The sequence below is a fragment of the Erythrolamprus reginae genome, chromosome 3 (genome assembly GCF_031021105.1).
Source record: "Erythrolamprus reginae isolate rEryReg1 chromosome 3, rEryReg1.hap1, whole genome shotgun sequence".
NCBI classification, from domain to species: domain Eukaryota; kingdom Metazoa; phylum Chordata; class Lepidosauria; order Squamata; family Dipsadidae; genus Erythrolamprus; species Erythrolamprus reginae.
The window spans coordinates 80,363,318-80,385,620 of record NC_091952.1 but is presented as its reverse complement, the minus strand read 5'-3'; the positions used below and the strand labels follow the sequence as shown (position 1 = coordinate 80,385,620).

The following is a 22,303-nucleotide window of genomic DNA, read 5'->3' as shown; positions in this document are numbered from 1 at the left end:
TTCAAAATTATTGTTCAGTTCATCAACAAATTGTCAGGATCATGACCTGCATGGTAAACTAGACATGGGAGCAAACTAGACATGGCAAACTATTAAAGGAGATATTCCCTTACTTAAACAGAGAAATAGAATGACCGGGGGGGGGGGGGGGGGGCAAAAAGGCAATGGGAGTTGGAGCAACCTCTGACTTCCTGCTGGCTTCCCCACTGAGGTGGTTTTTTTTGGGGGGGGGGGTGTCTGACAGAGAGGTGACAAATCTTTTCATCCTCCTTGTGGAAAGCTGGCAATGGGAATAAAAAATCTTCCTCCTTCCCTTTGATACTTCCTTCTATCAATATGGATGATCTCTGGCGGGCCCGGGACAGGGGTTTATCCTCTGTCCTGGTGCTTCTCGACCTCTCAGCAGCTTTCGATACCATTGACCATGGTATCCTTCTGCGCAGGCTGGAGGGGTTGGGAGTGGGAGGCACTGTCCTTCAGTGGTTCTTCTCCTACCTCTCCGGTCAGTCACAGTCAGTGTTAGTGTGGGGTCAGAGGTCGACCTCTAGGCTTCTCCCTTGTGGGGTGCCTCAGGGTTCGGTCCTCTCCCCCCTGCTATTTATTATTATTATTATTATTATTATTATTATTATTATTATATTATTATTAGTACTGTATTAGTATTATTTATTACATTTGTATGCCGCCCCTCTTCGTAGACTCGGGGCGGCTCACAGCAATAGTAGAAAACAATGTAAAATACAAATCTAATATTTAAAAAACTAAAAACTCATAATTTTAAAAACATTTACACAACATACCATACATAAACTATATAGGCCTGTGGAAGATTTAATATCTACATGAAACCGCTGGGCGAGATCATCCAAGGGCATGGGGTGAGGTATCATCAGTATGCTGATGATACCCAGTTGTACATCTCCACCCCATGTCCAGTCAACGAAGCAGTGGAAGTGATGTGCCAATGCCTGGAGGCTGTTAGGGTCTGAATGGGTGTCAACAGACTCAAACTCAACCCTGATAAGATGGAGTGGCTGTGGGTTTTGCCTCGCAAGGACAATTCTATCTGTCCGTCCATTACCCTGGGGGGGGAATTATTGACCCCCTCAGAGTGGGTGCGCAACTTGGGCATCCTCCTCAATCCACAGCTTACATTAGAGAACCATCTTTCAGCTGTGGTGAGAGGGGCATTTGCCCAGGTTCGCCTGGTGAACCAGTTGCGGCCCTACCTGGACCAGTAGTCACTGCTCACAGTCACTCATGCCCTCATCACCTCGAGGTTCGACTACTGTAACGCTCTCTACATGGGGCTACCTTTGAAAAGTGTTCGGAAACTAGATCGTGCATAATGCAGCTGCGAGAGCAATCATGGGCTTCCCTAGGTATGCCCATGTTACACCAACACTCCACAGTCTGCATTGGTTGCCGATCAGTTTCCGGTCACAATTCAAAGTGTTGGTTATGACCTATAAAGCCCTTCATGGCATCGGACCAGAATATCTCCATGACCGCCTTCTGCCGCACGAATCCCAGCGACCAATTAAGTCCCACAGAGATGGCCTTCTCCGGGTCCCGTCGACTAAACAATGTCATCTGGTGGGACCCAGGGGCCTCTAATGGTTTCCCCAATCGCACATATTATTTGCTTTTATATTGATTCCTATGGAAAAAATTGTGCTTCTTCTTACAAACTTTTCTACTTAAGAACCTGGTCATGGAACGAATTAAGTTTGTAAGTAGAGGTACCACTGTATACACACAACCTAAAGTCTAGATTGATTAGGTTTGGAACTGATGGAGAGAAAGAAGTGGATGAAGATTAGGGGAGGACAAAGTTGGCAAAAGAAAGGGTGAAGTTGAGAAGCTTATCAAGCATTACAAAATGTGTTAAGCAACTATCAAGTGAGGGCTAATCTTCAGAAACATCTGTGTTTTCAGCAAATATGTCCCCAGTTTTCCTTTCTTTTAACAGATTTTTTGTTGTTGTCAGAAATGTCAAACAACTATTCTCCTCATTTCACAGATTTGTACAAGCGTGTAAAGGATTTCTTCTATGAGTAGATAGGATAATCTGCTCAGAAGCAGTGTTATCCCTGTAATTTAGTGAATAGTGTTATAATCTTTATTGCCAAAAAGGGAAGCAATAGAAATTAATTACAACTTCCTAACTTAGACCATTAATTATATAATTTTAATATGTCAAAATAATCAGAAAATGCTGGATTTATATGGTATGCATTCACTCAGTCTTTTTGCAGCCTCCTTCCACTTCCATAGACTGGAAGATTTTGAAAACAAACATATACATTGAAACCAGTGTTCATCCCAGTCTAAAATATAAATAAATATTATGCATATTACACAGAAATAAAGTTGTATTCAAATAAATGAAATACATTTCTCCAAATTTCTAAGGTAATGGGAAGTTGATATTTTTAAATAGAACAGTCAGAAGGAACAAAATGAAATTATTTTGAATGTGAAATACTTATTTTCTTCCAACAGGGAATTGTTGCTGCATCTCGTTCAAAAGGTGAACATAAACAGAAAATATTTCTAACCATCTCCTTTGGAGGAATAAAAATCTTCGATGAGAAGACAGGAGTAAGTAAAATAATGTTAAAACAATTTTTCCCCCTTGGAAGCTTTTGCCCTATAGGATATTCAAGGAAGGCAGTAATATCCCAATTAAATTACATTATGAAATATTCCATAAACTGTACCTATGGATCAAAGTAATGATTTGAATGTATAAAGATGGAATTTATTGAATGTATTAAGATGGTGATTAACACAGAGGCACAAATTTAGCAATTCTACAGGTAATATCAGGACAGAGAATCTGCTAACAGGTAATTCTAATAGTATTCAAAATTCCTGGAGATCCATGAAAAATAAAATAAAGCAGCAGAACCTACCAGTCCTTCCAAAGTAAGTAGTAAAGTAATATGTATATGGAGATTCTCAGTCATCCAGGTCATCGTTGTCCCAAAGGTGCTTTTAAAGTCCTTTGCTTGAAGACAATTCAAAAATCTCATTCAACAATCTTCAGCTTTGACTTAGTAAAGTAATACATTTTCATAGGATCTGTGTCAAGGGCATAAGTTTTATAAAATACTTTATTCTGGATTATTTTTTTTAATAAATGAATAATTTACTAATTTGTTTAATTGGATTCTCTTTTTTCCAGTTTTGCAAGTTATATTTATGCACGAATATTGAAAATTCAAAAACGTTTGCAGACTCTTAAGCTCCACTATGTATTGTCTATTAAACTATCACCATCATCAAATGAAGAATACTATTATGCAAGAAACTTAAGTAATAGAATACCATTAAGTAACAGAACCACCAATAGACAACATATTATTAGCCAATCTGATTGAAATGATGTCTTAGAGTTATTGGGAGAAGACCTATTGGGGTAAAAAAAATAAATAATTTCAGAAAAAGATTAAAAATAATCTAGGGAAATTACCACCATATCAAGGCAAAGAGATTTGTTTCAAACATATTTGAGAACTGAAAAACTTTGTTCATATCATATGGCCGGATGGGAGGGATTCTCCTAAAGTCTATCACAGTTTCTACAGTTTTGAGTGTGTTCAGTTCCAGATTATTCCAGTCGCACAAGGCTAGTTGAGCAGACCTCTGTCTATATTTCACTGTTGTCTCGAATGAGACCAATCACTGTTGTATCACTTGCATACTTCAGTAGTTGTAATAGATGGATTGTTTGAAATGCAGTCATTGGTATATAGCGAGAAGAGAAGTGGTGAGAATACACAGCCTTGGAGGGGGGGGTGTTTGCTAATTGTGCAGGTAGCTGATGTAATTTTGTCTAGCTTCACCTGCTGTTTCCTGTCTGTTAGGAAGCTTGTGATCCACTTACAAGTGTATTCAGGTACCGCTAGCTGCTTTAGTTTAGTTAAAAGATGGTGTTGAATGCTGAACTAGAGGCTACAAAGAGGACCTTAGCGTAGGTCTTTGGGGATTCAAGATGTTGTAGGATGTAGTGCAGAGCCATATTAACAGCATCATGTGTCAATCTATTTGCTCAGTATTGCAAATTGTAGGGGGTATAACAGTGGATCCGTGATGGTTTTCAAGTGGGACATCACTAGCCTTTCAAGGGTTTTCATAACTATAGATGTTAGAGCAACTGGTCTGTAGTCGGTTTCTTGATGGAGGGCTTCTTTGGCACTGGGATGATAGTGGAATGGTTGAAGCAAGAAGGAACATGGCATATCTCTAGTGATTTATTGAAGATTTGGGTGAAGATGGAATCCAATTGGTCAGCACAGACTTTTAAGCAAGAAGGTGTTATCTTGTCTGGGTCTGGTGCTTTTCCTGGTTTTTGTCTGTGATAGATCAATTTTGTGAATGTTATTATAGCATACAGTGGCTTTTCTGATATATAAGTAGTTTGGGGACATGGAAAGGTTTAATTATCTTCCCGTGATAGTGTGTATAGAAAAAAATAAATCTTTAAAGTCTGCATTTTAAGGAGGTTTTTTGAAGCACAAATAGAACTTTCCCTTGCTAGACAAGTAAATGGGAAAAGGTGGGGGGGGGGTTTGGTGGACTTGCAATAGAGAATGAGAAAATACTTTCATTTTCCAAAACTTACAATGTCTGACTGTAATCCTCTACTTTTGTAACAAAAAGCATGAGAAATAATCACTATATTCCTATTATGGCTGTTGTATCATTTGTCTCTTCTTTTGCAGTACTGGAAATTTCCTAGAAGCTAGATATTGTGAAAAACCAATTCCTTCTTTTAGATCAGCTCTGTGTAATCATAACTTACAAAAATACAACATGTCACAAAAGTGAGTTCACCCCTCACATTTTGTAAAATTTAAGTATAACTTTTGATGTGGAAATGACACTTGGCTACAATATAAAGTAGTGAGCGAGTTTTCGGAGTGGGGCAGCATATAAATCCAATAAATAATAATAATAATAATAATACAGCTTGTATAACAGTATAAATGTGCTGTCTCCTTTGTTTTTTCAGATCCTCTAAGAGTTCATTGCCATTTATTTATTTATTTATTGGATTTGTATGCTGCCCCTCTCCGTAGACTCGGGGCGGCTAACAGTAATAAAAACAGCATATAAACAATCCAATATTAAAACAGTTAAAAACCCTTATTATAAAACCAAACATACATACAGACATACCATGCATAAAATTGTAAAGGCCTAGGGGGAAAGAGTATCTCAGTTCCCCCATGCCTGGCAGCAGAGGTGGGTTTACGAAAGGCAAGGAGGGTGGGGGCAATTCTAATCTCTGGGGGAAGTTGGTTCCAGAGGGCCGGGGCCGCCACAGAGAAGGCTCTTCCCCTGGGTCCTGCCATGGTGAATTTCCAGTGACCAGTGTAAGAGAATGAGAGCAATAACACCAAATTTAACACACCTGCTCCCCCTTCACACCTGAGACCTTGTACCACTAATGAGTCACATGACTCCAGGGAGGGAAAATGGCTACTTGGTACTCACTTTTGTTGCTATCAGTTTAGACATTAATGGCTTTGTGTTGCATTATTTTGAGGGGACAGCACATTTACACTGTTATACAAGCTGTACACACACTATTTACATTGTAGCCAAGTGTCATTTCTTCAGTGTTGCCACATCAAAAGTTATACAGTACTTAAATTTTACAAAATGTGAGGGGGTGTACTCTCTTTTGTGACAAACTGTACGTTCCAGATACATTCAAACAACAAAGATCTCTTTATAAAATAATCACTCTATTTTTCCATGTCTATTCAAGTATTGCTTTCCCCATGGAAGCCCTCAAGGGTTTTTTTTTTCAGAGCATCATTATAGCCTCTTCTAAACAAGAAAAATTTATGATGAACCTATCTATGCTCTTTTCAGTGACCATGGGAGGAGAGCAGAAATCAATATCCAGACATTACTACCCCACGTTTTGGGGAATCTGTGCTTTTTGTCTTGATTTTCTTGTGAACTTTAAAATAAGCCAGTCAGTTGCTACAAGACGAACTTCAAAGTTGTTTCTATGCTCATTTTAAAAAGAAAACACTTCAGTGACAATCTTTGTAAATTACAATTTGGTAAAGTTGCTTAAATCTAGCTGCTATAAAGGAAGAGCAAGCATGGAGAAATGTAGGCCAGAAGCTGGATCTAATATTAGACTGAAAAATGTTGACATTTTAGAGGTGCCACTTGATGTTGTTTTAGGAAAGAGATCCTATCAGGTTCAGGTTAAGTGACAAAAGAGAGAATAAACAGGCAAACTACTAAAACATTACTTTTTCTTTTTTCCCGACAATAAAAGCTACCCAGAGTTTATGCAAAATAATCTGTTAGCTGATTTCAGTTATATATGTTAATAGCAATTTTTTTAAAGATCTCTGTTTTGATGAATGCAGCTCTAATTAGAATTAGTCCCTATGTTAAATGCAAATTTTCATCTTAATGAAAGAAAATCAGTAAAATATAAGTATTAGCATAAGAGTTTTGCATTTATATTTACTGTGTTGGAAGTGTGTACTATGCCTAAGTACTTGCTTGGTTTCTTCAAGGAAGCTCATAGCATAGAGACTAAGAAGTATCTTCTAGTGAAGTCATAATATTGCCACCACTAAAACAATTTTTTATTCTATATTAACAGGGTCCTAAGGCAAAACCCACAAATAGAGCCAGAACATATGTGAAAACAGCTTTTTCTTAACTATAATTATCTTCACAATGGCTTGTGCCCTCTCTTGAATTTTAATAAGGAACTCAATTAAATGTTTATATAAATTAACTATGTAACATGATGCCAAAAATAAACCAGTCTGATGGCTGTTAGAATTAGCTTTCCTAATTAACATTGTATTACTGGATAACCAGGATCATTAAAATTACAAGTAAATAATTCAGTGTCAATTACAAAGAATTACAGGAATAAACTACTATACTTCCAAAATATGATACATTATTTGGCCATATAATTTTGCAAGGAATTAAATTTTAATTCCAGTAGCATGGTAGATAAATAGTACTGAACTAAATTGTCAATGTCAGATGATCTTATCAACCAAATTGATATTCTCAGTATAAATGTCAGAGCCCTGCAAGGATGTTGGCTGGCTCTAAAGGTTTTTTTGTAGGATAGTCCCAAATTATATCACTCACTGTGGCTTTTGAAATTGTTTCCCCGTAGACCTCTTGTTTCCTCTATGCACCTCCATGGCATGGAGATTTTATTACAAATTCTGGAAGAAGGTTAGAAGGAATTAACAGCCTAGAAAGAGACACTGATAGATTAGATGATCTAAGAATTAGAATTCTTATTTGGCCTACTGTGATTAGAAACACGTGGAATTTGCCTCAGGTATGTAAACTCTCAGTGTAGAATAAGCAATAAAGATGTTGATTTAATCCAATACATATCATAAATCGAAGGTTATCTTTTATCATTCCAGGAAACGAATATTAGAAAGATTATTTTTATTAAAACTAGAGCCACCTTAGTGATTCTACCTTTACAATACAATAGTAGTTTTCTTGTATTGATTCTGATTTTTCAATCCTGTAGAGTGAAATAAAAAATAAATAATCCATTAGCTCTACTTGCTTTAAAAATGAGTGGCAATATTTAACTTCCTTGCCTCTAAGACACTTATTCTGAGGGAATCTTGCTTTGTTGTTGTGTCTGAATAGATTCTATTGCTTCTGTTATCAGGCAAAAGATATTTTAAAAATTCCAAGATGCAAGTTGCCTTACAATGCTTTAGAATTTCTTACCAATTTGTCCTTGTAACAAGCCTCACCTTATTGCCTATAAACAAAGAAATTAATCATGATGTCAACCATAGACAGATTAAAAGGCACAGAAATTAGCATTGTACAGTTAACATGTTTCCTCACCCTGAAAACAAACACATAAAAGCATTCAAATATTTGAGATAATATGTGCAAACAGCTTCAGCCTATAAACATCCTTCATACCAAACCCAAATATATTTTTGTTGAACTAAATATGTTCACAAATGAGCAATTATTACAGTAAAACAAACAAAAAAGAAAACATTTGATGCTTAGCCTTATTTATACATACAGAATATGATGGCCTATTTCCAGTAAGAATGCTTTTCTTCAAATGTGCATATGCAACAGATTTATGAAACTTATCTCTTTATTTCTACAAGGCTTTTGTTTTTGCTTCCTGAAAATATTCCAAACACACAAACACAGTTCTTCTCTGTTTATACAGCTATTTAATATGTACACGGTCCTTAGCTTAACATACAGCAGCGGTGAAATCAAAACTTTTTTACTTCTGGTTCTGTTTTACTATCGGTTCTGTGGACGTGGTTTGGTGGGTGTGGCCTGGTGGGTGTATCAGGGGAAGCACACTGCAAAATCTCCATTCCCAGCCCACTCTGGGGCCAGTCACAGGAGATATTTGCCAGTTCTGCAAACTACTCAAAATTTCTGCTACCAGTTCTTCAGAACCTGTCAGAATCTGCTGGATTTCACCCCTAATACACAGCTATTACAAACATATTTTAACACCTCTCACTACTTTCCCAAGAAGGAGCAGAAGACACATGTCGGAATAAAGGCTACTAACACCTATATTCAAGTGTCCTCACTGATATTTGTTCATTCTCTGAAAACTTCAATATTTTCCAAATCTCACAACTATGACATGCCCTTCATCACTAAATGATTAGGCTACTATAACAAGCTCTACAGGGGTCAAATGCTGACTGCTAATGGAGACAAATGTTTAACATCAGGGCACATTGGTTGCCAACATCCAATCTAAAGTAAGGCTTAAATCTAAGAAGCCTTACTTGGCTTGGCTTTCATGTTTCTTCATAACTACCTTTCTCCAAAGAGATGTACAATATCTTGTGCATTGTTTCAAAAAGGGAATATAGGATGTCCCCAATTTGTGTAAGATGAGGAGTTAGTGACCTAATTGGTGCTACTTCTCAGTGGTGCAACCCATACCATAAAAGTACCTCTTTCCCTGAGGGACCAATTTACTATCTTTCAAATGATGCCAAGACCAACTTTTAGTCCATCAGGTTTTGATGCTAACTATGACAGTGGGCGGATTCATTGAATGCTTTATTATTTTTTTCCTTCACCTTAGGTTGAGATTTTAATGTATTGGTTTAATAGATAGTGTAAACAGCTCAGAGTCTCTGTAGTGGGTGGTATACAGATGTTTATAGTTAGGTAATAGGCAAGAAGGTAAGGAGATAGATAGAATAATTAGATATGCTTAACAGCTGCAACTAATTGATTTTCTTTGCAGAAATGAAATCCATTAATAATGCGTGAAATGTAATCTATCCCTATTCAACCTTACTTTGAATAAATTAATTGTAAAATCATTTGCAAAGTTATTACTTGTTTTTCTAAAATGTTCATAGCTGATTTGTCTTTGTTGCCTATGTTGCTTATTCATTCATGTATATCTTACCTAATTTAAAGGAGGCAAGTATTGATTTTATGTGTGATGTATCTTGCTGAGTAATATTACATTTTAATTTATCATTATTAAAAACATCAATTTTAGCCACTAACTAGAAAATTGTCTAAAAATTGTTATTGGCAGATCTGATTTTAGATAGATAGTTTAAGAGGAACTGCTCTATAAAGAACATACTTCACTTACAATCAGAAATGTAGTTTATTCTTTTCTTACTGCATTTATGTTGAACAAGTCAGCATTAATAAAATACACATTTTGATTATGAGAAAAAAATATCAACTGTATTTGCACGTCCATTAGATAGAAGGTCTAATTCAAGGCAACTTCTGACAAAATAAAGACAATAGTCACTGAGATTTCTTCACAGTGATTTCTGCCCATTTAATGATGGGGGCATTCCAGATCCCCTCAGTTAAACAATATCATCTAGTTGGATTTTGGAAGTGTTCTGTGTTGTACTGTTTGCCCAATAGAACAGCATCTCCTTGGAGAATCATATTGCTCTCATTCTATATGGGTTCCAGAAATCCTTTTAATTCTTATCATTCTCTCAAAGGAGATTTTTGTTGTTTTTGTTTGTAAGAAGTGCTTAAAAGAAATGCAGTTTGCAACCTGTGTTAATCCATGTACTTATCAATGTATTTATTCTTCCCCATAAGTTATTTCAGAGTTTTTTAATGTATATACAAGAATTGTTATTATTATGTATGGTCACAAAGACAGCCAGGTTTTTAGACTGGATTTAGCATTTTTATCCACCTGTCGAGTACTTTTCAAAGATCTGAAGAGATAGATATTGGGGGAGGGGGTTTATGGTGTTTAAGGTATTATTGCAAAATGTAAGCTGTTGTAAAGCTCCATTTGCAATTAATCAGTGGTGATTTTGTCAATGCTGAGGGTTCTCTAGTTGTTTTGGTATTTCATTCAAGGTTCCTATTCGTTTTCTTATTCCACAGTCATTCTACTTACATTTGAAGATCTAATGTTAGGATTATGTCCAAACAGTTGGTTTGTTAATATATAAACAAGCCATCGGTATATGTTTGTATATATTTGAATACTTTAACTTTAAAAGTATTGCTGTATGATGATTGGCTATGGTGTTTTAAGTTTGCCATAAGAGGGAGCCAGAGATCATAGTTGGAGGCTGATGTGCTCCAGAATGCTGATTCATTCTATCTAGATTGACTGTGTATCTGATAAGGAGTTCTGTGTGAAACTCTCTGAAAGTATGGAAGTGTTCATTAGCTGTAATCTTTGTTTGATGTTTAAGACAAAGGCAGTCTGGTAAGAAGATTATGGTACTTCTTGATATTGACTGACTAAACACGGATGGCCATGACTGTTTGATTGGACTGTGCTATGTATTAAAAGTAAATTATTTTCTATGCTTTAACGAATCTGTTTGTGGCTGGATAATTACTCATCATTTACTGGATACCTAATGCAATCCCACATTCCTAAATCCATGTCCCTGATAACTCAGGGCTAACTCTGATCACTTTTCCTTAACACCTTCAAATTGATTTTGTGATTTTCTCCAGTTCTTTGTTATCTGTTCTGCTATCTCTGGATATTTCCATGTCTACTATCCAGATTATTTTTTTGTCTTTCTTATCACTAACTTTGAGATGTTATGTGGCAAATACTTGTGTGTTTGAGTTCTAAAATCCAGAACACTTTAGCTTCTTCATTTTCTATTTTTTTCTCTATTTTTATGATACTTTAAAGAAAAATGATAACTGGATGGTCCACTGTTTCTTCAGCTTTTTTGCATGATCAGCATTTGCTTTTTGTTGTTGTCTTCTTAATTTTGTTTTTATATGTATTTCATCCACTCTTAGCCATTGTCAAGTCTTCTTGTTACCTTCTTTGCCTGGTATTTTCCCTACATATTGGTTGTCATGTTATTTTTTTCCTATTCTTAATTTGATCTTTTTTTAAGGCTAGTTTGGTCTTTGCACTATACTGGCTTCAGTACATTTTTTCAATTGTCCAGATATTCTTCTAATGCAAATTTTTCCTTCTTCAGCTGTCTGGTATATTAGCAACATTTCACATCCACCTATTTTCCTTGCTATGTAGTGTCTGTCAACATCAGTGCAGAGATGAAAGACATGATTTATTGCCCTTATTTTATTAGTTATCATATTCTGAGTGTTTAGTTCTGCTTAAATCCAATCCACTATTTTATCCAATGACTGGAATCGCCCAGCATTGATGCCTTGATGGTATTAATTCCAGTGAATTTGACCTGAGATCTTCACTCTCATGATATATTCCATTCTAATCTCTCTGACTTCAGTATGCTTGAAATTGTCAGCTTTTAGGTGCAGAGAACCAGGTCCAAAGAGAAAGAGTTTGATCTACTGATTTATTGCATTAAGGATATGCATGGGAATCTTCCTAACTAATGATTTGCACCTGGATAAAGTTCAACAGCTTTCAAGGTTAGGTTGAACTTTGTCTTCTTGTAACTGCATAGAGACTCTAAACTGATTCCTTGTTTAAACTCCACCCATCTGCTTTGCCAGTCTATCTCCTTCAGATGCCTAGGTATTTAGTAATTTTATTTATCCAGACTTTTGCTATCCAAAGTTTTGCTATTATTTACCTACGGCAACTTGACTCCTTTTTTAAAAAAACAACCCATTTCCCCCCTGTTGATGGTGAGGGTGGTACATTTGTCTAATCCAAACTTCACTGCAATATTTTGGCTGTATATACAGACAGTGTTGATCAATAATTCTACTTCAGATAGTGTTTTTCCTGACAGCTTCAAATTGTCCATGTAAAGGAGGTGAGATAGCTGTCAGATGTTTGTTCTTTCATAGCCATGGCCTGACTTGTTCAGTATTATTGATACTTATTGATACTTAGTTTTTATAATGTTTTTAGTTGATTATTTATATTAATTGGACCCGATTGTAAATTGCATATTGTTTTATGGACATGCTATGAGCTGCCCCGAGTCCATGGAGAGGGGCGGCATACAAATCCAATTAATAAATAATAAATAATAGTTGACAGAGGAATAGTGCAACGAAAACAGTAACTGTGATAGAAAGTCTTCTTGAAAGATTTCTCTCTTCATATGAACTTCTCCCAGTCTATCAGCATTGAGCTGCAATTGTATTTTTCTTTCTTTCTTTTTTTTGCATACAGTTTTTTATTTTTAAATATGCATCCGTATTATTACAAGGACAGTGTGGCTTCATTTTGATTAAACAATTAATTATTCAGCATTTTAAAAATGCCTATCCAGTCTTTCTGTATTACTTATTTGCTATTAGGCTGTAATTTATCTCACTCGCTCGCTTTAGTTGCTGCTTAAAGCATTCCAGAAACCATCTTTCCTGGATTTATTCTTTTATGTTCATATCCTAGGTAAAAATTAGAATCATCTCACCCAACTCCAATTACTGTCCACTTAAACTGGTCCAATACAATCTTGGTTACTCCAGCAGTTGCTGCTTTGCAGCAGCCATAATGGCTGCCTCGTCTTTCGCAAAGAGGGAAGAAACCCTGAATCCAACAGGAAAGCCGCTGCTCTCTGTGACCTATAGGGTGTCCCTCCTTACTGTGTCACCCCTACAGGTTGCCTTTAGCCCCTTGGCGGGAGGCTCCAATGAAAAAGACTCATCATGTGGGAATGCGAAGCTTTGTTCCCCTGTGTCGATCTCACAGAGGCATCACCGGATATTCCTGTGTTTTCCATTACACTATATTATTTATCTTTGCACAAAGTTTTTCATGTTTTTTTACTAATCATTATAGTTTTACTAACATCAGATTCCCCTGAGACTTCTTGGCATCAAAAATAAAAGATCTGCATGGTTAATCCTTTGTCTCCTCATATCTGATAATTTGGAATGAAAATTCTTTGTCTCTTATGAAATAGTTCAGCTAACTCAAGGTTAAATTGCCCTTCCATCCTTCTGAGGTGAGTGAAAGGAAAAGCCAGATTGTTGGGATTGTTTCAGGGATATGCTGACTGTGTAAACCACTTGGTTGCAAAGCACTGTTCAGTGGTGTATAAGTCTAAGTGCTATTGCTATTTAACCAGTTCTTCGGTATCACATTGTCTTCAGGATTATATATTCGTATGTATTTCTAAAAGAATAAAATGAGGCCATTTCCCCTTAACCATGGTAAAGGGAAATGACATCAGCAAGAGGCCAATAAATCAGGCCTTTTTATAACCTTTCCCCTGTTAGCTATTCACTTAACTGATAGGAATTGTTAGAATGTAGAGCCTTCAGTCCCTTCAAACTGACAAACCCATAAATCCTCCAGTTCAGTTGCCTTTACAATTCCAGCCGTTCTCATCTACTTTTCACAAACCGCCCTCCTTTTTCCTTCCATCACTCATGCTATATAGGTATTTTATGCTCAGTGTTTCCCCTGTCCCTCTTCTCAGCTGTGGCTGTCAAATCTCCAAGGTAGTTCTTTTAAAACTCTGTATTGCTCTCTTATTAGCTACTGCCTTTTCCTCTGCTGACATATCTTGGCCTGAATCTGGAACCCAGATGTTAGAAATTCATATCTCTGAATGTTCTAAACCCAAGATTCAACCCAAAATACACATAAAGGATAAATTGTATTTATTTTATTGATTTGTTTGAATCTGGATGGGATTCCTCTCTCTGGTTAATTTTTTTCTTCTTTTCTATCTATATAAACTTCTTTATTTAGCCTGTTTTTTTAAAGGATTTTCTCATTAAATGCTTTTCTTGAGCAGAATTGCATTGTTTGTGTTAAGCTGCCCTTTTTGTGGTTTGCAATTCACAAGCTTTATTTCTTGGAATTTAGATATGAAAAAAAAATCCTCGGTAAAAAAAAATAGGATTTAGAATGAGATCTCTGCAAAGTTGATGGAGCTGATGCCTTTATTAGGAGTCACCATATATATATATATATATATATATATATATATATATATATATATATATATATATATATATACACACTAATGTTTTTTTAGCTGGAATTTTTAAAATTAAGGGAGACTAGGATGGTCCCATTTCGGCCTTGTTCTGGCCTCATCAGCTAGCTACACCCTTCCTTACTGGGATTTGATCTGGTGGACTCTGTCTTGTAAGGCAGAGAATTAGCAGTTGAGCTATCAGACCTAATCCCTTCCAGCTCTGTACCAGGGAGGGGCTATATGTTTTTTTATGTCGGTAAAATTTTTAAAAATTCCAGCTAAAAAAACATTTGACACATACAGAATATAGTTGTCGGCTATAAATAAATTAACTGCCTTGAAATGGTCCTGGGTTGGGCCTAGAGGCAAAAAGGAGCTGTGACGTTCCTTCAATGTACCAGGGTGATCCGATATAAATATATACAGTGGTACCTCGGTTCTCGACCACAATCCGTTCCAGAAGTGTGGTTGAGAACCGATTTGGTTGAGAACCGAATTAATTTATCCCATAGGAAATAATGGAAATGGATTTAATTGGTTCCCAGCCCATTGACTTGCTGGGAACCAATTAAATCTACAGTATTTCCTCTATTTCCTATGGGATAAGGATCTGAGGGGACGGGGTGAGACAGAATGGGAGTCAGAATCCCGACACGCCCCTCCTGGCCACCCTCTTAACAGCCTCCCAGTCTCTACCTTGTAACTGCTCCAAGCTGCAGGAAGGGTAGGGCTGGCTGCAATACCGGCAGTTTTGGGGGGCTCCTTTCCTCAGCGGTTCAGTTCGGTACCTCCAGGCAGCTGCACCAACTTTTTCCTTCCCGGCAGCGGCGGCTCCGGCGGCTTACCTTCATCACATGATGTTCCTGACCCTGCTGCTCCTCGTAGGGAAGCCGCCGGAGCCGCCGCCACCGGGAAGGAAAAAGTTGGTGCAGCTGCCTGGAGGTACCGAACTGAACCGCTGAGGAAAGGAGCCCCCCAAAGCTGCCGGTATTGCAGCCAGCCCTACCCTTCCTGCAGCTTGGAGCAGTTACAAGGTAGAGACTGGGAGGCTGTTAAGAGGGCGGCCAGGAGGGGTGTGTCGGGATTCCGACTCCCATTCCCTCTGACCTCGTCCCCTCAGATCTTACATTTCGGATAGTAAACAAAATTTTCTGTTCAGTATCCGAATTTTTGTTTGGATACCGAAGCAAATTTTTGCAGAAAATTTTGTTTGAAATCCGAAATGTATGAAAACCGAGGCGTTTGAGAACCGAGGAACCACTGTGTCTGTGTGTGTGTGTGTGTGTGTGTGTATATATATATATATATGTGTGTGTGTGTGTGTGTGTGTATGTATATGTATATATATATATATGTATATGATGGTCTTGGTATATTCGGGTTTCTTCCCGTGTAGGATATGGAAATTTCTGGCAATGTTTCGATGAGGTCCCACTCATCATCTTCAGGCTGGTGTTTCTGTCCTTGTTCTAGGGCGAACACACCGAGACCTGAGCTGCCTTCCTTCTATAAATACTGGTGGCTGGGTGTGATTTGAGGGCTCAGCAATTGCCTGCTATGTAGAAACGTCCTGGTGAGTCAGTGGGGTAGCACCTGGGGTCGTTGATTTAACTGAGGTATGCTGATTAGTTAATGATTGTGGATTATTTATTTTTATTTATTTATTACTTAGATTTGTATGCCGCCCCTCTCCGAAGACTCGTGATATCCTGAGTAGTTGGAGCTTGCAGGCTACTTGTTTGTTTTGCAATGTGTGTTCTGAGTCTGGTTTCAGTTTCTATGGCTGGGATATGTTTGTTAATGAGGGCTGGTTTCCAGATGTCTGGTAGCCGGGAGATATCATCCCGCTTGTTCATATTTTGGGGATGTTTTTCTATCTCGATGGCTTCCATGATTATCCATCGAGATAGAAAAACATCCCCAAAATATGAACAAGCGGGATGATACCTCCTGGCTACCGACATAAAATCCGACATAAAAAACATATGTGTGTGTGTGTGTGTGTGTGTGTGTGTGTGTAGATTGTTCTGATATATAGCAATCTGAAAAAATAAAATAGTTCAGAACTTTCTTAGGAGATTTCTACACAAAAGCTGAGTGTTTACTGATAGAGGACTAAAAGATGTTGGGTGTCACTTTATCCACTGAACAATTCCTGTTTACATTAATAATTACTTTTAAGATTTATAAAAATAATTATCATTATGATAAAATGGAAATCAACTGCTTTACTCACATTAGTGTGGCCAGCACTATATCATTACTGTAAGGTAAGCTAGTATTAGTCAGATATGTTAAATGACAGGCTAAGGGTTAAGGCTTTTGTTTCATACAGTCCTATACCATGCCTCTGACATAACATTTGAACAAGAATCATAATTCACTTTGTGGAATTGTGAAGTTTGAAGAGACCCCAATCTAACCATCAGCATGGTGCAGGAAAATCAATGAAACCACCCTCCAGAGATGGCTAAACAGCATTCACTTAAAAGTTTTGAGTGATGGAGAATCTATAACTTCCATAGGTAAATTATTCTCTCTCTCCCACCCCTTATATTTAAATGAAATCTATGAAGTTGCAATTTATACCCTGGTCCTAGCTCCTGTCCATGTGTCCTATCTAAAAACTACAGTAGTTCCATATCTCTGTTCGGTCTTAATTTTTTTTCCAAGTTGAATATCACCAGTTCATTCAGTCTGTTTCAATAAATGGGTTTAAATCCCTATATTATATTTCTTATCATTCACTGAACCTGTCCTAATCTGTCAATATCCAATAGAAGAGATTATATGTAGCTTAACTGTGGAGTCCTTAGCACCTTCTGAGCTTGGTTGTTTGCTTGCAGATTTCTCATTACCAGACTAGATAATCTCATCCATGCTAATGGATGCACTCAGTTATCAGGTGTTGTAATGAAATGTCTGCAAACGAACCATAAAGCACAGCAAGTGCTAAGAACTCCAGCTTTCAATATCTTTCTAGAAATGTAATGCCCAGAATTATACATAATATTCCGGGTTTGAAAACAATAATTATGAACCCTTATTCTTTTTTAAAACCATTTATAAGAAATTATTGACATAAATATCTGGAATGTTGGGCTTTCAGACATCGAGGCAAAGTTCCTATGTAAGCACCTGCATATGGGGATAATGTGGAACAGTATGTGAAGGTAGTATGGAAACCTGGAAAAAATATGATATGTTAGCAATTGAAGATACGTTTTTCTCATCTTCCTAGATATTATGAAGCATTGCGTTAAAAAGATTTGTGTGGTCATATAGAAAGTTTTGGCTATAATTATCAAAGATTATAATTTATTGTTAATATTTTTGTTTTTACTTTGTTTTATTAAATCACCTAGAGACTTTGGTGGTTCCGGTATAAAATAACTAGTAATAATAAATTTGCTCATTTCATAGGGTACAGAGGAATTGAATCTATGGGTTCCTGGGTAGATTTCTTATGGAATAAGCTTTTATGGACTTGTTTATGTTATAAAACTTTATTTTTTAAAAGTCCTTTTGTAATATATTTAATGACTAATTAATTGGAATAGTGGTTTACTAATATTATTTGCTAGAAATTGAAAGACTATGCGTTCTATTTCTGCTTTAGGCACAAAGCCAGCTAGGTAACTTAAGGCTGGACACTGCCCCATAGCCCTAGGAAGTAGTCCGTTTCAAGGTTTTCTGAAAAACCTTACATGGATTAATTTGTCCATGAAGTTAACAGGGAGGAAAAATGACTGAATTAATTAATAATTAAGAAAAGAACAGACATTTAGATTTTTCATGTACCTTATACAAATGTAATATTTGATTTGTATAATTACCAAGGGCGGGGGAAGCTCATTTCCAATAAAATATTGAAGTAAAGCAATTTTTCACTTGTTTTGTCTATAATGAATAGGGAAACCTTATGAAACTTGTCAAAGATCATTTTTCCTGAAGAAATTTTTTTTAATCCTTTAAAAACTCTTGGTTGAGAGTTATTGTTTACTTTTTCTGTAACTTGGTGATCACTTGATATATGTATAGTCCCAATATATCTGGAATATTCTGCTTTATTGGGATGTTATCTAACTTTAGATACCAGGTTATTGTATAAGTCTTAGGTAGCTAACTAGAAATAAATTACATCTTTTTTCAACTATAAAAATAATGATAACGTTTAAATGCTATACACACATGAAATTTTTTAAAAAATATATCTAAACATATGTAAAAATGTCAGTCAGTCATGTTATTACATCAGCGGATGCTGTAAGATTTTGCAAAATAATCTGAGTTTGAAGTATGCTCCAAAAAGTTTTTTTTAAAACTTAAGTAAATTTTTGTCCCAAAATTCTTTCTAATATAAGTGTGTTCTTGGGTGTTTGTTGAGAACTCTTTACAGAGCAGTCAACAAATGAAAATATATTGATAAGTAGTCATTGGCTTTACATTTTCAGAAGTCTGCAAGATTAAATTATGCCTCAGTTGTTCTTTTTGAGAGTGCTTTCTTTTTAGGCAATTTATTTCATACAGTTTCCTTTTGGGTAAACGGAGTTACAGAAAACACAGAAAAGGAATAAAAAATAGAGTCAAAATACTAAGGCATAAAGTTAGAACAAGAGAAGAAAATACGGTTAAATCCAATCATTCTAAACCATTCATTCATATGAGTCTTTGGAGAGGAGTGGTATACAAATCTAATAAATTATTATTATTATTATTATTATTATTATTATTATTATTATTATTATTATTATATGCTTTGGAACTATAAGGAGCCATGTTGGTGCAGTGGTTAGAATGCAGTATTGCAAGCTAACTCTGTCCATTACCAGGAGTTTGATCCTGACAAGCTCAAGGTTGACACCATCTTTCATCCTTCTGAGGCTGGTAAAATGAGGGCGCAGACTGTTGCGAGCAATATGATGACACAGCGAGTACTGGAAAGCACTGTGGAGCAATATCTAAGCATTATTGCTATATATCTAGTATATAGAATTTGACAATCAAACAAAATAATTGGATTTCATCCCAGACATATTCTTGATTATTATTAATATTTTATATAGCATAACATGCACCTATCACTATCACTGATCTGTGTATTGCTAATCTCATGATTAGCAGCTATGACCATTAAGTCATATTTTCTGACAACATTTTAGAACTTTCATAATTAAACCTACACCATCACTTCCCTGAATTCGTATTCATCAATTCTTCAATATTAGACTCCTTCATTTACTTCTACAATATAGTCATCTTTTTTTAAAAAAAAATTTTACATAAATATCTACTGTTCTTATATCATTACTCTTCATTTCCAACTTACAGTTTTGCACATACAATGACTGTTATCAGTCAGCTCCTACAAATATCAACTTTTCCTACCCACCATGACTTTGATTAATCCAACTTCCATATAGTATTTTTTTCATACAAGAAATTGTAATTGTAATTCTCTCCTAATGATTAGGACAACTTCATTGTTGCTGGACAAGTATAACCAAGCATAAGCAAAGTCTATCTTTAATACAAGCATGGTCATGCTGTTCTCCGTACTGAAGGAGCGGGTCCAGCAGTCACATGGGTTGCTCATGTCCAATCCGGTGGAACTGAGCCTAGTATTAAAAAAGCTTGCCGGATCCGCCCCTTCCCCAGAATTCGCTCAGTTCGCATATCCTGCGGTTGTATTGTGATAGCTCGTTCAACATTCTAACACCTTCCCTTCGATCTTTCCTTCAAAAAGTAGTAAGATTTATTGTCTTTATTTAATTACTTGCACTAATTGCGCCAGCCGTTTAAAAGAAAAAAAGTAAAAAAGCGGCTCGGCTTTTTTTGCCTTGGGAGAAGTTGCGGTTTCGTTTTCCCCCGGCGGTTTTGCCGGTTACGATTCCTGCGGCCGCTTGTGGATTCTTCTAATCCTTTGGCCTGGAGGTCCTGGTGCAAGTATTTATCCATTGAATTATTGCTTATTTATTGTATACTAAAATATTTAAGGGCTTATAAAATACCTCCTGCGGAGTGAGACGCCTTCTAGTCTCCTGGACTTAGTCGATCGCTTTTCCCTTAAAGAAATTCTACGGAGCGATCTTTTCGGCGCGAAGGCCTTCGCGCCCTTTTTTAAAAATCTAGGCCTCTCGTGTTGGCCTTCTGCCAGCCGCGTAGGCCTCAGTCCACCGCGTGGATCCGGGAGCGGGCCTTGGGGGTCCCAGGCTAAATTCTCCACCGGCTAAGCCTCCAACCAGAGTGCCTTGGTTTACTTAATTACAAAGTTTAGGGAGGCTGGCCCCGCTGGATTTGGGGGCACGAACTCTGGGTTTGCCCAGATTGTCCTCACGTTTCAGCAGCTTCGAGGCCTCGAAGCAGGATCCATTCCTCTTGGGAAGTCCTTGAAATCTTCTCCTTATAATTCAGTTATTGGCTCAGCCTTGTCTTCTGTTAATTGTCAGACTATGGCTACTTTTCCCAAGAGAGGCACAACTAAAGGTCCCAGAGAGGCCAGGCCTACAGGCGATGAGATTACTAGTATCCCCCAGGCCTCTTCCTCCTCTTCTCCAGGGGCCCGTCCCTCGACCAAGGTCACCAGGGCCGAGAAGAGAAGGGACCTAGCCCTACAAAAAATCCATGACAAATCAGCAAAACGTTTGAAAGTGCAGGCCCAAGTAATCAGTAGTCAAGACCCACCAGAGGCCTCTAGTCTGCCTCCTTCTGGGGTCCCTGTGTTATCTCTGGATGAGCCAAACCTAGACAGACCCCAACCTAACCTATGGGGCATAGGTCCAGAGGAACCAGATATTATTGAAGATTCCCCCCAGCCAGGATCCTCCCAGGCCTTTAGGGATTCTTCTGCCATTTCTGCTGATATTTCCAGTTTACCTCCTGAGTTCCAATCTATTTTTGCTGTGTTGTCCAAAGCCATTGATGCCAAACTCTCCTCCATCAATGAGCTTCCTTTACCTCTCCCTCCTTCTCGTTCCTCCCGCCCCTTGGGTTCCTCCCCAGCGGTCAGAGCTCCTATTCAGGATGATTCAGAATCCTCCCAGGATGAATATGAGGATGTAGAGGAGGATGAAGACCCTTTTCAGGGCTTATCAGAGGATGAGGAATCCCAAATAAAAGTCCCTCCTCCAATTACTATTTTTCCTTCTCAACTATTCAAATCTCTCCTCCTCAAAGCTAGAATTTCTACGGGATTAGCGGCCCAGGAGAAACAAGCCTCCACTTCCACTGATCCCCCGGAGGAGAATTTACCTTACTTCACAGAGGAACAGGAGGATAACGAGGTAATTCCTATGCCTAAATTGTTTAAAGATGCCTTACTCAAACAGTGGGATTTTCCAGCCTCTGGCCTTAATCCCTCCACCAAGGACAGAAAGTTGTATAAACTTTCCTCTTCCTATGAAGAGCTTCTATCCTTTCCCAAACCAGATGAACCTGTCAAGATTCTTCACTCGGCAGTGGCTGTGCCAGGTGAGGCGGAGGAAGTCCTCCGCCCAGAGGACAAGCGCATCGAGCAAATGCTCAAAAGAGGATTCACCGCTGATTCCTGGGCCATTAAAAGTTCGGCAGCGGCCTCCTTCTTCTCCAGAGCCATGCTGCTGTGGCTTCGCCAACTTCAACAGCACATTCCTCCCGATGACTTGAGAGGTCAACAAGACTTCAACAAGGTCTTTGCAGCTGCCCAGTACGTGGCTGATGCCACCTTGCAATCTACTAGATTTTCTGCTAAGTCAATTGCAGCCTCTACAACGGCAAGAAGACTCCTATGGATTCGCCCTTGGCAAGCGGGAGTTCGCCAAAAGTGGCAGTTATCCCAGGGCCCCTTAAAGCGCGACCTTCTCTTCGGTGATCTTCTCGATCCACTCCTCACGGAGACCACGGACAAGAAGAAGGTTTTGGGTCCA

The 22,303-nt window shown here is 37.6% G+C and overlaps 1 protein-coding gene across 10 annotated transcripts in view; it reads left to right on the top strand.

The window, feature by feature from the left end:
* The window catches only part of DAB1 (DAB adaptor protein 1), a 283,159-nt gene that overhangs the window by 169,363 nt on the left and 91,493 nt on the right, over positions 1-22,303 (top strand). For all 10 annotated transcript variants that reach the window (XM_070746003.1, XM_070745995.1, XM_070745997.1 and 7 more), the window contains one exon: positions 2,506-2,604. In XM_070746003.1, the coding sequence (XP_070602104.1) occupies positions 2,506-2,604 (99 nt within the window). The remainder of the gene's footprint in view (positions 1-2,505; positions 2,605-22,303) is intronic.